Source organism: Erythrolamprus reginae, chromosome 11 (assembly GCF_031021105.1).
Source record: "Erythrolamprus reginae isolate rEryReg1 chromosome 11, rEryReg1.hap1, whole genome shotgun sequence".
Classification (NCBI taxonomy): domain Eukaryota; kingdom Metazoa; phylum Chordata; class Lepidosauria; order Squamata; family Dipsadidae; genus Erythrolamprus; species Erythrolamprus reginae.
Window position 1 is genome coordinate 21589645 of NC_091960.1, and position 16708 is coordinate 21606352.

At 39.2% G+C, this 16708-nt stretch overlaps 1 protein-coding gene across 1 annotated transcript in view; it reads right to left on the reverse strand.

Annotated features, from left to right (window-relative positions):
- The window catches only part of CSMD2 (CUB and Sushi multiple domains 2), a 930229-nt gene that overhangs the window by 274205 nt on the left and 639316 nt on the right, over window positions 1-16708 (reverse strand). Inside the window, exons 21-25 of the mRNA XM_070764517.1 lie at window positions 16124-16312; window positions 12741-12910; window positions 7303-7459; window positions 5580-5771; window positions 4030-4156 (exon numbers count right to left, since the gene is read on the reverse strand). Of these exons, the coding sequence (XP_070620618.1) occupies window positions 4030-4156; window positions 5580-5771; window positions 7303-7459; window positions 12741-12910; window positions 16124-16312 (835 nt within the window). The remainder of the gene's footprint in view (window positions 1-4029; window positions 4157-5579; window positions 5772-7302; window positions 7460-12740; window positions 12911-16123; window positions 16313-16708) is intronic.

Here is a 16708-nt window from a genome sequence, read left to right on the forward strand (position 1 = left end):
TTATTTCCACTAACTGCTCCTGATGGTTTGGTAACATTATTCACCTCTCTTACAACAACTTCCCTTTGGAACATCCCCTCATCCTCTACCAGGGGGGGCTCACTAATGTTCACAACAACCTCACTATTTAAATCTGCAAGAACATTATACAAATTAGATAAAGAGTGGCCAAAATTGCTGTGTCTGTGCTCCACTGCACGTAATCTTCCTGAACCAACAGTTGTCCACACAGCCCTTCTCCTCGAGGAGCGCTGAAGAAGTGGAGGCTGCACAAATGGCTCCATTACAGCACGTGGCTGAGACAATCTTTCTACTTCTGACTGCAGGGTACAAACTAGGGACTGAAACCTAGAGATCTCACCATATAAACTAGATGTCCTTATGCAAAGAGGGCAGCATCCCAAGCTCCACAGATACTATGGAACACAACAGCCAAACAAGTGTTACACTGCACCAAGCCAGACATCTTAACAATTTATTGAAAAACAAGTACTTACCAAGAAAATCAACAACCCCTGTAATTAAAATTTAAAAATTTTACACAGCTGTAAAACAAGTATAACACTGAACTAAATCAGTAATTTTGAAGTATAATAGAATCACAGTCCCAAGGACATGTGGTGGCAATGCCCGAAAGCCCGTGATTTTTGGAATCAGATAAAACAATGGCTGGAAGAAATATTAATATTGAAAATAGTGCTAAAATTCAAACTTTTCATTGAATATTACTATAGATAAATATGTGAAGGAAACAATATACTTCATAATTGGCAACTTTCAGTCTTGAAAGACTGAAGATTGTCAATGGTAACCGTGCTCTGTAAAGAGTTCCTAGAACAGCATCTAGTGTGGCTAAAAAGGCCAATCTGTGAGTGGCAATCCCTTCTGCTGATCCATTCTGTCCCCTGCCTGGCCCCTGGATTTTGCTGGTTTTGGGACTGACAAGTGTCTCCTCGAAATGGAGAAGGCCATGTTGTGTCTTTAGCTCCCAAGCTGAACAATCAGGTCAAGGTTTCCCAGCTGATAATGTCCATTCCCAAGGCCTTTAAATCCTTCTTACAGATATCCTTATATCGTAGCTGTGGTCTACCTCTGGGGCATCTTACCTGCACTAGTTCACTATACAAGAGATCTTTCGGAATCTGCCCATCATCCATTCTCACAACGTGGCCAAGCCAGTGAACATGTTGTTTCAATAGTGTATATACTGTATGTTAGAAATTCTAGCATGTTTCAAGACTGTGCTATTTGGAACTTTGTCATGCCAGGTGATGCCAAGGATACTTCAGAGACAGCGCACATGGAAGGTATTCAACTTTCTCTCTTGCCATGCAGACATGAGCACACATGAGCACACATACAAGTGTGCTCAGGACACAGCTCTTTGTATGTTCTGTCAACTTCTTATTAAGCCATACTCTCTTTCTGAGTCTACAAAATGTGGTGGCTGCTTTACCAATATATTTATTCAGTATCTAGAGAGAGTGTGTCAATAAAATAAATATTAAAAAGAGGAAAATTTTGACTGAATGTTAAGTGAGGAATTCTAATAGGGGAAAAATTGACAAAGAAAACAATCTCTAAGGAGGTGGTGAATTTCTTTTCATTGGATTCGTTGAAGAAGAGACTAGATAGACAACAATTATGGATGTTTTAAAAATTAGTTCGCTAAGCTGTGAGTGAAGTTTACCTAAGTAGCTTCCCCAATTCTAAGATTTTGAAATTCCTCCCCACAATTTGAGAAAACTGCAGTTTAACATGAGAGATTGAGGGCTCAAGTTACAAATCTAGCCCCTTCCATGTCACTCTGCAATTTCTCTTCAGTTTCTATGTGGTCGTTTCATGAGATTAGATTTGTAGAAAAGAGATCTAATACACGATCGCTTGGAGGAAATGAAACATGAAAATAGCATCATTTAGAGATGCAGGGAAATCATAGACTTGTTATGAAGGGGAGGAAATAACTGAGCGGGTGGAAGCAAATTCATTTCAGATAAATTCTCAGCAAAAAGATGCTTTTAGGTATTGAGGGAATGAAAAGAAGGAGATATTTTTTAGAAGTTCTCTCTACCTGTGTCTATTTTCTTTTTCTTATCATTGGTCCCCCTCACCCAGCTTATGGTAGACAGTGGCAGCAGCATGAAGCTTTTAATATTTTAATTCCATCTTCATGATAATAGGTATGATGGTGATGCATTATAAATGTTGGAGAACTGCATGGTTATTAATTGACTTGGGTTTTAGGGAGGTCTGCCCCTCTGGCTTTTTATTTAATACGCCTGTTACATTTATATTAACATAAACATTTGTACTGAAGAGGCAATAAAAGCTTGATAGACTGTACTGTAAGAAGAATGAGAAATGAGTTAAAAGAACGAGTTAAAAGACCGAAACAATGTATTTTTTTAAAAAAGCATCGAAGCTGCTGGTTTGTCACTTAGTATTCCTTGAAATTTCACAAAATGTGTTCTGCTGAAGAAAATTGCAATTGTTCCATAGATCATTTGCAGCCCTCCCCCAATTAAGTAACCACAGTTAAGTTGAATAAGGATGACTGGATAGTTGCTGTTGTTTTTTTCTTCTTTGGAGAAGAAGCTGCAGAAGGCAGAATGATGACATGTATAATTAGCAATCAGCCATCGTTTTCATTCCTTCAACCAACTTTATTTACTTCTGATTTGTGAAGCTCAAAACGTAGCTGTCCTGCTGAACGAAGTCATGAATCAACATCTGTTTTGAAAATATGAACATGTGACTGCATGTCTTTCTGAGGTGAGGGATAGACAGTATTGGATTGCTAGCCGGTACGTGCACACACAGATTTGTGTTGCTGGTGTGCGCACAGCTCTGAACCAGGAAGAACCCACCGCTGGGGTGAGGTGGGGGAATGATATTTCATATTGTTGCAATGTAAACTCTGCAGCTTTCATATGGGCACTGTCATGTTGCACATATGTATATAAGGGAAAGAGTGTGTACCAGAACATCACAATGCACACCTCATCATTCTGACCAAATCTCTGACGTTAGAGAAGGAAGATGGAATGGCTTTGAGGGCAGGAGGAAGAGCATCTGCCAACATACTGGTCAGATAAAGAGCAGGAATGTAATGTGACTAAACACACCAGACAACTTCTTCCCAATCATGGAGGGAAGGAAGTACATTCAGACTTGCAAAATTATTGCTATAGCTTTACCATAAAAGTAGTATCGACCTACATGACATTGGCTTCCTAATTTCTTGTATCTGATAGAATTCAGTGGATGCCTCTTGCTAAATTTGGCAGATAATTCAAGAGAGGAACCAGCACATTTGTTCTGTCTAGCAAGATTTTTTTCCCTTCAAATTGCACCCTTGAAAGCTGTCATGCTGATATTACACAGTTCAGGCTAGAATGACACTGTTTGGGTTGGATGTTCTCTTCTAAACTCTTCAAAAAGGGCTTTGCATCTCTCTGGCAGCAATCAATATTCTAAATGCATCTGAAGCTGTGCAGGTACGAATGTGATTAATACCCGAGAGCAGCGAAGCCACTATGAGAGGGTTAGAACTTCTTTCTATTTTTCCATTCTCTATTGCTACGATGCACTAAATCCAATCTGTCTCCAAGTATTACATTTGACCAATTAAAACGAGCACATCTACCCTGATTAATCCACAAATCTTATTTTTTTAAATGTATGGTTGATTAATTTGCTGATTATGAAGCTTGAGCCCTACTTTTTATTCTCCTATTGATGCCAAATAGTAAACACTACAGTATGCAAAGCAAGAGAAATCATGCAAATGCGATCAATTTGCATAATTCAAACCGGTTGTAGAAACTCAGCTATTCCTGCCAAGAGTTGGGGTTATTTTGGCACAGGCATTTTCATGCATCTATTTCTTTACTCTTAATTGCAGAGTAGAAATGGCCCCATGTTGAAACACCTGTGCCCTTTTCACTGATTCATTGATTCAAAACCCCAGTTACAAGATGAGTGCTGGATGTTGTAGGTGATCTAATCTGTTCTAGTCTTTCAACTTACCCTATTGTGCAGCCAGCCTCTGCTTCAATTGTCCAGACACAGTTGAGATTGTGATCATAGGGCGTTGGAAACCCTGGAGACAGGATCCTTCCTGAAGATTCACCTCGAATGCTGCCTCCACACTCCGCTGAAAGAAGCCACAAAAACAAGTCAGCAAGTGAACTCTTTTGCTTCTTCCTTTGGAAAAGACTTTGGGTAACAGTCTATCTTCCATACTAACCTACGGAGAGGGGCGGCATACAAATCTAATAATAATAATAATAATAATAATAATAATAATAATAATAATAATAACAACAACAACAACAACAACAACAACAACCACTACCTACTCAGGCCTCGTGCTCTAGAAAGGATACTCCAGCTTTGCATACAGTGTTTTTAGGAACTCTTTCCAGAGCATGATACCATAGCCCAGGGGTCCCCAAGCTTGGCAAATTTGTTACTTGTAGGCATCAGCTCCTAGAATTCTCCAGAGCTGAGGAAGCATCTTGAATGAGAAGCAAAATATCTTCAAAAAAATCCCAGAAAGTCCAGTTGCCTCTTGAAAATCCACTTTGGGGACAACCGTGACCTGGATGACTGAGGATCTCCATAGACATTTAGCTACACCTATTCCATTATTTCCCAGCCTCAGCCATTTTTAAGATGTGTGTACTTTAACCCCAAGAATATCCCAGCTATTATTCTGAGTGTTGAAGCTCCACACATCTTGGAATAGCTTAGGTTGGGAAACACTGACTTATGCAGACAGCCAAGTAACAGAAGTTTTAAATTCCACTCCAAAGGCAAAATACTGAAAGCAGTGCTAGAAACCAAGAAGTGGCTAGATAATTCTCAAAGCTCATTCATTGCCAAACAGTGAGAACATGACATGGCGACAAAAGGAAGGCTTGATTTCTGCCCTCAATGTGTACTAAAAAGAGAGAGACTGCATCTTGTATTGATTGACTCATTAGCCTGAAGGTTATTGGGAAAACAATAGTATGAATACTGGAAAGAAATGCACATTTGGACAGGTGAAAAAGATCAATAGATAATCTTCTGCAGTAATCCTGCCATTGATCCTGATCTATTTGTAAAAGTGGTACTCTGTGCCTCTAACTCATCCCAAGCAGCCTTCAGATTAGATCTGTATTTGTCAGGCGCCAAGAACCACATGTGGTTCCTTTATTGTTGTTCTCCTGCAAACAATTACTTGAAATAACTATAGATATATTTTGTGAATTGCCAACTTTGATCTCTTCCTGTGAAACAAACCTTCTAAGCTTCGCTGCCTCTTTGTCATCTGAGAAAAAAGCTCCTCCTTCCTGCAAATCTGAACTTACATTCCAATGACGTCTCACCTATGCATTCAATTATTTTAACAATTTTATCACATTAAAATGTCAGTTTAGTATTTCAATGATTTTCCTGAAGATTCCAAAACACTATGGGTGGCTTTGGGACATAAAATTACACCTCTTAATCAACTGGTTTGCCATTCTCTTAGCAGCTATGCCAAATGTCTGGGGAGTGACAGACTACCACACAAGAGGGAAGAGTCATACCTACGCAGGTGGGGAGAGGCTGGTCCCAGGATCTTCGCTCTCCAGTCAGGCAAGTAAGCACACGGCTTCCGCGTAATGTGTAGCCGGGATCACAACTGAAAGAGACGGAGCTCCCTGCAAAATGTCCCTCGTCATGGACTTTGTAGCCAAATTGTGGGATGCCAGGGTTCTCACATTTGATTAAATCAAAACCTGAAATCAGGGATAAAGGTTAGAAATAAATAATAATAATAATAATAATAATAATAATAATAATAATAATAATAATAATATATTAGATTTGTATGCCGCCCCTCTCTCGGGGCGGCTCACAACAACATAAACCGTGTACAAATCCAATTTTTTAAAATACGATTTAAAACCCTTATAGTAAAATAATCACACAATCCAATCAAACCATACACCAACCTTGACAATTGGTGGGTGTGTTAATTTCCTCATGCCTGGCGGCAAAGATGAGTTTTTAATGACTTACAAAAGGCGAGGAGTGTGGGGGCAGTCCTAATCTCTGTGGGGGGAATTGGTTCCAGAGGGCCAGGGCTGCCACAGAGAAGGCTTTTCTCCTGGGTCCCGCCAGACGACATTGTTTAATCGATGGGACCTGGAGAAGGCCAGCTCTGTGGGACCTAATCAGCCGCTGGGATTCGTGCAGAAGAAGGTGGTCTCGGGAGTATTCTGTTCCGATGCCATGCACGGCTTTACAGGTCATAACCAACACTTTGAATTGTGACTGGAAATTGATCAGCAGCCAGTGCAGGCTGCAGAGTGTTGATGAGACATGGGCATATCTGGGGAGGCCCATGATTGCTCTTGTGGCCGCATTCTGAATGATCTGAAGTTTCCGAATACTCTTCAAAGGTAGCCCCATGTAGAGAGCATTGCAGTAGTTGAACCTCGAGGTGATGAGGGCATGAGTGAAATCTCAGTCTTGTCTCAGCTGTTGTGTTAGCAAAATATCAATGGCTGATGAAACTCTTAGAAACTTCCAGGATGTAGTCTGAAATAAAGGCATCAGAGAACATGCAACCTTGCATTCTTTCTCAGGTGCCAGACCCAAGAGAAAACATCCAAAGGAAAAGACCCAAGGAAGTGGAGGCATTTAAAAAGCCAGAGAAAAAGGTTGCAAAATAGCAAGGAATAGGCTCCTTTTCAAAACAGGCTTAGTATTTGCTGATTCTGAACCCAATGGAGTAATCTGATGGATTGGTTGGGAACAGATGTATTGAAGGCTCTTTCTTGTGTATCTTATTTCAGTGGAGGTAGTGATCTGTATTTTTTTTTCAAAAGAGGGATTAATAACCTGATATGAGTAGGACACAGATATAGAAAGATGGGGAAGTGTGTGAAGGTGGACCCGATGATATTTACACTTACACCTTGTAAAGAAAAATGTGATCCTACATGAAGCAAGTATTAAATAGTTTCCTTTTGAGTGTTTAGATATAAAAGAATAAAATATCATTAAAAAATTTGGCATTAGCTCCCCCCCCAAAAAAATACCAAAAAGCCTCCTCCCTCCCCACATTACTATGACAAACGAGGCAAGCAGGTCAAGAAGTGAAGCAGAGGCTGAGAACTTCCATCTAGACACCCTTACTTGGCAAACTAATTTTCCTTAAATGTTTGGTTCCAAATACAGCTTCTCTATAGGAGCAGTACAGAGATTCTAACACCGTTTGGACACTTTTTCTCCAGCTACAGGGTTGGTAGCCTCCATACTTACTAGAAAACTGCAACTCAAAACCTTGATTCGTGCCATTTCCATCTGTGATGAATTCAAGCCACATCGAACTGGAAGTGCTGTTGACATTCAGACCCAACATCTCTGCATGGCTGAAGGAGCCCAGAAGGCGAGCTGAGTTATTGTTGCCATCATAAATCTTGGAAAAGAGGAGAAAACAAAAATGAAGATGAATTCCTTTGTCTCTGCCCATCTGCTGATCCTGCACCCCTTGTTTCTACAAAGTCAACAGTTTTGTTCATTTGGTTTATCTGGCGATGGGAGGGACATTCCTCATTGTCCCATGTCTTTGGCCTGAGCACTGTGACATGAAAACAGTGTTGGCTTTTCTTTTGAAGAAGGAGGGCATGTTGCATTGGCAGCCATTAGGGTGTGAAAAGTATCAAAATGCCTTTGTCAAGTGCAAAGTACTAGGGCCACCCATTAGATTGCAGTATAGACAAGTTATTTAACAGATTCACTTGAATCTGTTCAAGTGAAGTTCAACACTAAATTGGTGCCAGATAAGGGTCAACAGAATTCAGGAGGAGTTGGAACTGGTCGCTTGTGGATTCTAAATTGGTGGTGCATTTAGGTAACTTTGTTTCCAGCTATGCCTGCTCTTTTCCTACAGCCTTGCATTCAAAATATCTGTACAGTATTCCTGAAATGTTTCAGTACAAAATGGTCTCTCAAAATATGGAGTTGTTTCTTTGGATCATTGTGAAACTTCCAACAGCTTTGTTTTGAGCTCAAAATTCCAATGTCCTAAAAAAGCTCTCTTGTTCTCAAAATGAGCATGTTACCCTTAAATTTAAAATATTCTACATACCCGCAGTAGCCACCCATTTAGATTTCCCAGAATGTATCAGAGAGGTATGATTGGCAGTATAAAGCTGGCAGATGACTAAATCAATTCAGGTTTTGGAGAAGCAAATCACAGTTGGCACTATCCTCCCCTCTAGTATCTCAATCAATCAATCAATCAATCAATCAATCAATCAATCAATCAATAAAATAACATCTCTATTCAGTAAACAAAATCCAGCCAATTATTTGGATTAAACTATTATATCACTGTTGATTTGTATACTATCTCAATTAATCTACACTTCTTTATGGTCTAAGACAAAATATAGTAACAACATAGCATACAATTATAATAACTATACATTTTTTTAAAAAAAATAGAGAGAAAATCCTAATGCATTTTGCAACTATCAACTCGAAAATCTCAGATCGGAATGAAATAATTTTATGGATTGCCACCACAATGTTCTCTTTTGCGGGTTAAAGGTTTCTGAAAGGTTAAAAAAAGATGACCTCTTTTAAAAGCATGTCTTTTAGCTTCATTATTTATATGTATTTTTGTTTAAATGACATAAAAAGTGTTAGATTTATGATTAATTTGTGCTTTATTTTATTATTTTATCCAGTTTTCTGAACTCAAGGCATTTTAGAATAATATGAAGGAATATACAACATAGAATTCCCCTGTAACGTCTTCACACAACCCGGTTCTTATTTACTTCTTATTTGGGTGCTGTTCTTATATTCAAACCTGCAAGACAAATATAGAACATCCTTGGAAGCAGGTTCAAGTCTGATCCTAATTTTCATCTGAAAACTGATAATTTTGAACAATCCAACCCAGATTATCTTTTTTGGTATTCATAAACAAAACAAGCATTCCATTAATTAAACACTATCTGATTTTATTTGGGCCTGATGCCTTTGCTGCATTTGAAATTGTTAATAATTCTATACTACAAAACTATTAAGGTTTGTTGCAAAAATCAAAACCAGAAGCACACACAGCTAACTGATTCAGCTAGAGTTATTAACTTCTTTATAAACATAGCAACAGATGAATTTACAATACCATTAGCAGAATTCTTCAAGTAAACCCAAGTAGGAGAGTTAGTTTCATTTCAGCAAAGAGTACAGAGAGGAGAGTAGACCTGAAGCCAGGCCCAGCCTTAAGTTTAGGTTTCCAGTTTTGATTTTCTGCACAGACTCAAAAGTGTTTAACTCCTATTGGTTGACTTAGCTGCTATGCTTATTCATTGGCTGACCTTGTTACTATTAGCTCTCCCAGTTCATGAATATCTTAACAAAAACCTATACTATGATAACTACGGTAAATGTATTTTAATAAATCAAGAGGCTAGAAATTTTTAAATATTACATTAATACTGTGCCTTTTTAATATGTGATTAATTCAACTTTTTTTTTTGCCTGTTGATTGAACAGTTAAGAAGACGTATTTGATGGGATGAGTTTCTATTTTTGTATGTTATGGTGCTATTATGGTTTGTTATTAATAAGGTTGCAAATATTTTATTTTATTTATTATTTTATTTATTGATTTTGTCCATTGCACAATGAGAGTTGTATTGGGTATACATATAGTAAATATATAATGAAGGTTATAGAGGATATAACCATATATCTAAGAAAGAATAGAAGAGAAGAAATAGGAATAAAATATATCAGTGAAAGAATAGAATAAATATAGGAAAGAAGAATGGTATAGGAGAGCAATAGGACAGGGGACGGAAGGCACACTAGTGCACTTATGCACACTCCTTACTGACCTCTTAGGAATCTGGATAGGTCAACCGTGGATAGTCTAAGGGTAAAGTGTTGGGAGTTTGGGGATGACACTACAGAGTCCAGCAATGAGTTCCACGCTTCGACAACTGAAGTCGTATTTTTTACAGTCAAGTTTGGAGCAGTTAATATTAAGTTTAAATCTGTTGTGAGCTCTTGTGTTGTTGTGGTTGAAGCTGAAGTAGTTGCCGAAAGGCAGGACATTGCAGCATATAATTTTGTGGGCGTCTTAGTTCTAAGCTTTCTAGACCCAGGGTTGAAAGTCTAGTCTCGTAGAGTATTCTGTTTCGAGTGGAGGAGTGAAGGGCTCTTCTTGTGAAGTATCTTTGAACATTTTCAAGGGTATTAATGTCTGAGATGCAATATGGGTTCCAAACAGATGAGCTGTATTCGAGGATGGGTCTGGCGAAAGTTTTGTAAGTTCTGGTGAGCAATGAGAGATTGCTAAAGCAGAAGCTACGTAGGATTAGTTTTACAACTCTTGAAGTCTTCTTGGCTATGTTGTTACAGTGGGCTTCGGCACTTAAGTCTTTTGTTATTAATATACTGAGGTCTTTAACCAAGTGGGGGTTATCTGTGATAATTTGATTATTCAGTTCGTATTTGGAGTTCAGATTCAGATAAGGTATGGGGAAAAATAAATAAAGGATTAACGATATTTATGTAAGGATCAATTTGGAATCTAGTGATGAAGTGTGAGCATCAACTAATAATATTATATGGCACTAGTGGAAACAGCCTAGCATACCTATAATGAAAAACTGAAAAAATATATGCACAAATTATATGTAGGAATTTTACATTTTATGTAAAAATTTGTGTGTGTAGGGAATCATTGATCAATATAATTCTGTATAGTTAAAATTTTAATTCATTGTTTAAAACTTGAGATGTAGTATATATAAAATATGCATATGTCACATGTCCCACCCCCCTTTCTGTTTTATCCCCCTATGGCATATTTTTATTCAGCTTTCTATCTGGTTTTGTTTTCTTCTTATTTATCTAGAACAGATTAAGATGCATGTGCTGTGTGTGAAGGTTCGTTCTCTGAGCTTGTGAGCTGGTTTCCGAAGGTTTCATTGCCAGGGTAGGTAACATCTTTAGCGGAGTTTAGGGGAGTTTATTTCCCTAAGATGTTATCTACCCTGATAATGAAACATTCAGAAACCAATCCACAAGCTTAGGGAACAAACTTTTCCCCTCATCCTACACCCAAGCTACAGATATTCACCACTGGACTGCATGTGGACACACTTTGAAAAAGAAATCAAAACCGTTGACCTCAATGTTAAACTCACTATCATTCAATCCATGAAAAGTTTAATCATTTGGGAACAGAAATAGCCTTTTTCTATTTTCGGATGTCCTAGATACTAAGGAAGCTCGATCTCCATGGAGGAAGTCTATAAGTCATAGGGAAGAAGTTCCTATTCCAGAGAACTCTGCTTCTAGCGTCCAGAGAATCTTCAAAACAGTCCTTCTCCTGATCCAAACACAACTAGTCCTCTGCTTACAATAATACATTTAGTGACTCTTCACAGTTACAATGGCATTGCAAAACAGCAACTTACAGCCACTCCTTGCACATATGATTGATGCAGCATCTCCATGGTTACAAAATCAAATTTGGGTGTAGGGAACCAACATGTATTTACAATAATAACAGTGTTTTGGGGTCATGTGATCGCTATTGAGGACCTTCCCATTAGCTTCCAACAAGCAAAGTCAAGAGTGGTAAGCTGGATTTGCCTAATGATTGCCTGATTCACCTGACAACGACAATGATCCACATTAACAACCACGGCAACAAGGATATAAACCTGAGTGTGACTAACTTAAAAAAGCACCTTGCTTAAAAAAAATAAAAATTCTGATTTCAGTTGTGGTTGTTAAGTTGGGTAGCCATATAGTTCTTTCCCAGGACTGGCAGACTCTGAAAATAGCCAAATCCTGTCAGAGTCATTTAAAGCTTTGAAGATCTATTCTATTCAAAGACCCTTCCCAATGGTGTAATGTGGGACGCCATAACTCTAAGTCTAGAGCTGTGATGGAAAACCTATGGCACGCGTGCCAGAAGTGGCATTCCGAGCCCTTCCTGTCGGCACCCAGCTGGTCTTTGGTGAGAGTGCCACAAAAAGGTCATTTTGAGACATTTTAGGCCATTTATCCAGCCTGAAAACAGCCTGGAAACCAACCCCAAAATGGCCTAAAACAGCCTGAAAAACAGCCCAAAATGGGCTGTTTTCTGCGCTGTTTTGGGGGCATTTTTGGCTTGAAAAATAGCCAGAAAATGGCATAAAATGGCCAAATAGGTTCACCATCACTGGCCTAGAAGTCAAACAATGTAATATAGCAACTGGTCACAATCTGATATAACAGACCAGGGGCACAATGCCTCAATATGTGATTAGAAGTTCTGGAAGCAGTTAGGAATCTAGGAACATTCCCAAATGACAGATCTTCCTTTTCTGGGAAAGTACAACCTCATGCAAAAGAGACTTTCCCAATATATTTTCAAGAAAAAAAGCCCCCAAGAAGTCTAAGGGGCAGGGGAAAGAGATGGCTCTTTCAGTTTATAGAATAGGAGAGAAACTCAAAGCCTATGAAACCTTCCCTCCCACTCCCAACTTCAGTAGCCCTTTTCTGCCAAAAAGGAGTGGTGCAATTTTCCATTGCTTTTTTATGGATAGAGATGCAAACTGATAGGGATCGCAAATTTGGTCTGGGATTGATCAGCTTTGAAATGCATTAGTTTTTATTTTCTCATTATGCCTTTTGCTTAACTATTCTCTAAATCTCATTTTAATCCGCCGCACAGTCGTTACCTTGAGGACATCTCCAGCTTCCAAGCTGAATGCCCTGGCTTTAAGCTGAATTCCTTTTCCTGGCTGTGTCTGGATGGAATAGATACATTCATGGTGGTGGTTGTAGTTTAAGGGATAATTTGGAGATAAGAGAACGCCTTGAGTGCCGGTTACAGAGGAACCACATTCCGCTATAGAGAAAGAGGCAGAAGGATGGACTGTTAACAGATGGGGATATACGAGTGATATAAAAAGCAATACTGTCTGGGTAAATACTGATGTGCGCCTGTTGGGTTTTCCTTCTTACACATGGAATTTTACCTAAACTAGTAGCGCTAGACTGAAAACTAAACATTGGATTACAAAAATAAAGAGCCATCCTGTAAGTCATTCAAGACTCATGCTTTGCATTTGGACACCATAATATAGTCTCTACTACTGCTTCTGAATTGCCACATTTTCCTGCTCTATTACCAAACTGGTCAAACAAAGATGGTGTTCTCCTACACAATTACTGTATTTTTGGAAGTATAAGATGCACCTTTCCCCCTGCTAAAAAAGGGTGAAAATTTGGGTGCATCTTATACTCCAAATGTAGCTTTTTCGAAGTGATTTTTTTTCAGCCCCAACAAGATGTTAATGATCTTCCTGGATTGCTATTCCCTCCAAAAAAGGCTTTTTCAGCCTAACAAGGTACTCATGATCTTCCCAGCAGGATTTTTTTTCCCATCCCTAAGACTTTGCAGGCTTCTTTTCATTTCTTCCAAAGATGAGGGATTTTTCCAGCCCTAACCAGGGGATAAAATAATGTGCTGATGTTGACCAGACTAAGGACACTAGCCAGATGAATACCAGGTAGGTAGATCCCCCCCCCCCCCATTTTCTCCCCTCCTCCAAACTAAGGTGCATCTTATACTCCTGTGTGTCTTATACTCCAAAAAAAATATGATATATTATAAGCCACCTAAAGTCATTGCTATATGAGATGGGCAGCATGTAGGTTTACCATCTAAGAAAATATATCCCTGTACCCTTAACTAATCCTATTGTTTTATCTTAGTTTTGCACCTTTTAACTATGCAATGGAGTTGAACACAGCTACAACTTCTCAAAGTTGTTGGTTCCTTCCATGATACCTTAAAGCAGAAGATAACCCAACCATACTGCCAATTCCCAGACAATGAAGCCAAGTTGATACATGACAGAAGAAAGAAGGACATCTAGTGTCAGGAAGCAGCATTTAAAACATCAAGTGCAACATCTTGATGAGGGCAAGTATTGAAATAAAAGCAATCCGAATGGAGCAAAACTTCCAGCCATAGCATAACCCACAGCTGTCAGGGGCACTTTTGTAGCTTCCAGAGCACTCCTGCCTCACTGCAATATTTTTTTCCTCATTCTTTTATGGCTGGAAAGAACATAATTTGTCTGAAAAATATTGCTAATTTAATAATCTGAAAATAATTAATTAAAAATCCTCCCTCCGCAGGGGTGTCCACAGCGTTATTGGAGGAGAGAGTACATAGATGAGAGAGAGTGATAGATATAAGGAGGAGAACCTGTGGCTTAGAGGGTAAAAACACTGTCTAGCAAGGCAAGCAGCCCAGGTTTGAATCCTAGAAGGGAATGGCTAGCTGATGAGAGCAATAGCTCGATAGGGCAACTGCTGTAACCCAGAGGTGGAGCTCTTGCCTCACAATCAGGAGGTTGTGAATTCGATCCTAGGTAGAGGCAGATGTAGGGTCTCCTGCTTGGGAAGTGGGGTTGGAGTAGATGACCTGCCAAGGTCCCTTCCAATTCTGTTAAAAGGGATGGAATTTTGTCAAAAAAGCAATGGGTTTTTTACTTTTATGATCACTCCCCTCTTGTATCTGCCTCATATATGCCAATTATAGCTCATACTCATGAAAAAGTTGCACTGTTCCCTGTAACAGCAAGCAGCAGCTCCCCCAAATTTTAAGTCTAGTCTATTCACCAAAGAAATGTTGATTACAAGAACTTGGCTTCCAGATGTTAGAAGAATCTCTATTGCTTGATCTTCTGTGTCTTGTGCTTTTCTGCAGCACACCACACTTCTGCAGTTAAAAATGTATGTCCTAGTATACCCAGGAACCATTTGGAGATGGATATTTTGGTTTCAATCTCATATTTTTTTCTAAATTAAATCTTATTTTCTGCTGACACCGTTTGGAGTCACAAACAGCCTAATCGCGTTGTGGGCTTGTTTAAGAGAAAGATGCACATGTATTATTTATTAGATGTACTTTTGTACTCAGACTGGTAAACATATTGTTCTCTCTTTCTATGTTCCCAACAGCAAGCACCTCAGGTGATCGGTAGAAGATGAGTGGCCTAGGATCACTCAGCTGATTCTGTCCTTTATGAAGGATTATCACAATGTATCTCTCAGCACTATATGAGAACTTAGTTTTTCTGCTTTCTTCAACAAACCATAGTTATAATGTACCATGCCTCAATGCACTATGTCAATTCCGTTTTTATGTGACCTAAACATAAAACATTATTTGGAATCTGAGATTACTCTACAGATTTGCACCTTGTTCACGCCCCTTTCTTCCTTTCTTAACATTATCCATGGCATAGGGAATTCCCTGTCAACTTGAATAATCAGTGTTAGCAAAAATTAAGATTTGCAGACCAGATTTAATAAATTTCCCAACTATTAATTTAAATCTCCACCACTGTGATTACCAAAAATTAATAACTGGGTGCTTGTTAAATCTAATTCGTAAATCTCAATTTGTGATAATGGAGTTAAATAAAAAGTGATGGAATTTTGTTTGTGAAAATGTAATGTTGCTTTTACTCTATGACTTGAGTACTTGGTTTTGATTATTTTTCATCTCTCTAAGGTCAAACGACTATCAAACACATGGACAGTGCAAAATATATAATAAGACCAGCAGTTCAGGGCTCCTGGTCTTGTTTATTCACTCAGCATTTTCCATCTCCTAATGCAGTGATGGCAAACCTATGGCACAGGTGTCACAGGTGGCACATGGAGCCATATCTGCTGCCACAGGGGGATGGGGGAGGGCGTTTTTACTCTCCCCTGGCTCCAGGGAAGCCTTTGGAGCCTGGGGAGGGTGAAACACGGCCTACTGGGCCCACCAGAATTTGGGAAACAGGCTGTTTCCAGTCTCCAGAGGGCCGCCAAGGGGGTGGGTGAAACTGTTTTTGCCCTCCCCGGGCATTGAATTATGGGTGTGGGCACTCGGCATGTGCGATAGCGTATGCTCACGCTCTTTCAGCACCTGAGAGGAAAAAAGATTTGCCATCACTGTCCTAATGCTTCCTATAGAGCAAAAACAAGAAAGGCTAAAGAGCTTGCCCAGGGTATGGTCTAGACTGCCCAAGCAAAATTAAAGCACATGACCACCTACCAACACACCTTGGCAGTGGCGAACTCCACACACGCCGTCTACCACCCAGGCAAGTAATGCTGGAGACACCTTCCAGTCGGTACCCAGGGAAGCAGGAGAAAGTCAAGGTGTCCCCTACACCAAACTGAAGACCTTTGCGGATGCTGTAGATTGGCACTTCAGGCTCATCACAAGGTTCTAAGTCATATTCTGATGGATAGAGAAACACAAGCAACCATTGGGGCATTACCTCCAAAATAGAAAAGTTACACTTTTAAATGCAATTCATAGAAATGAAAATTTCTCTATCTCTTTTCCTCTTTGACATTAATAGCTTTCCATCTCCCCCTTTCTGCTACCACCCTCCACATCTTTAAACTGGGCCATAGTATTTTGGATTTGGATTCACTTATGTTTTTAATTTATATAGTTTTATTTTACTATGAATGTAAGCTATCCAAGATTACTATAAGGTAAGATGGGCACCCTATAAATTAAATAGAGGGACGATAGATAGATAGATAGATAGATAGATAGATAGATAGATAGATAGATAGATAGATAGATAGATAGATTATAGATAGATGGTAGATAGATGGTAGATAG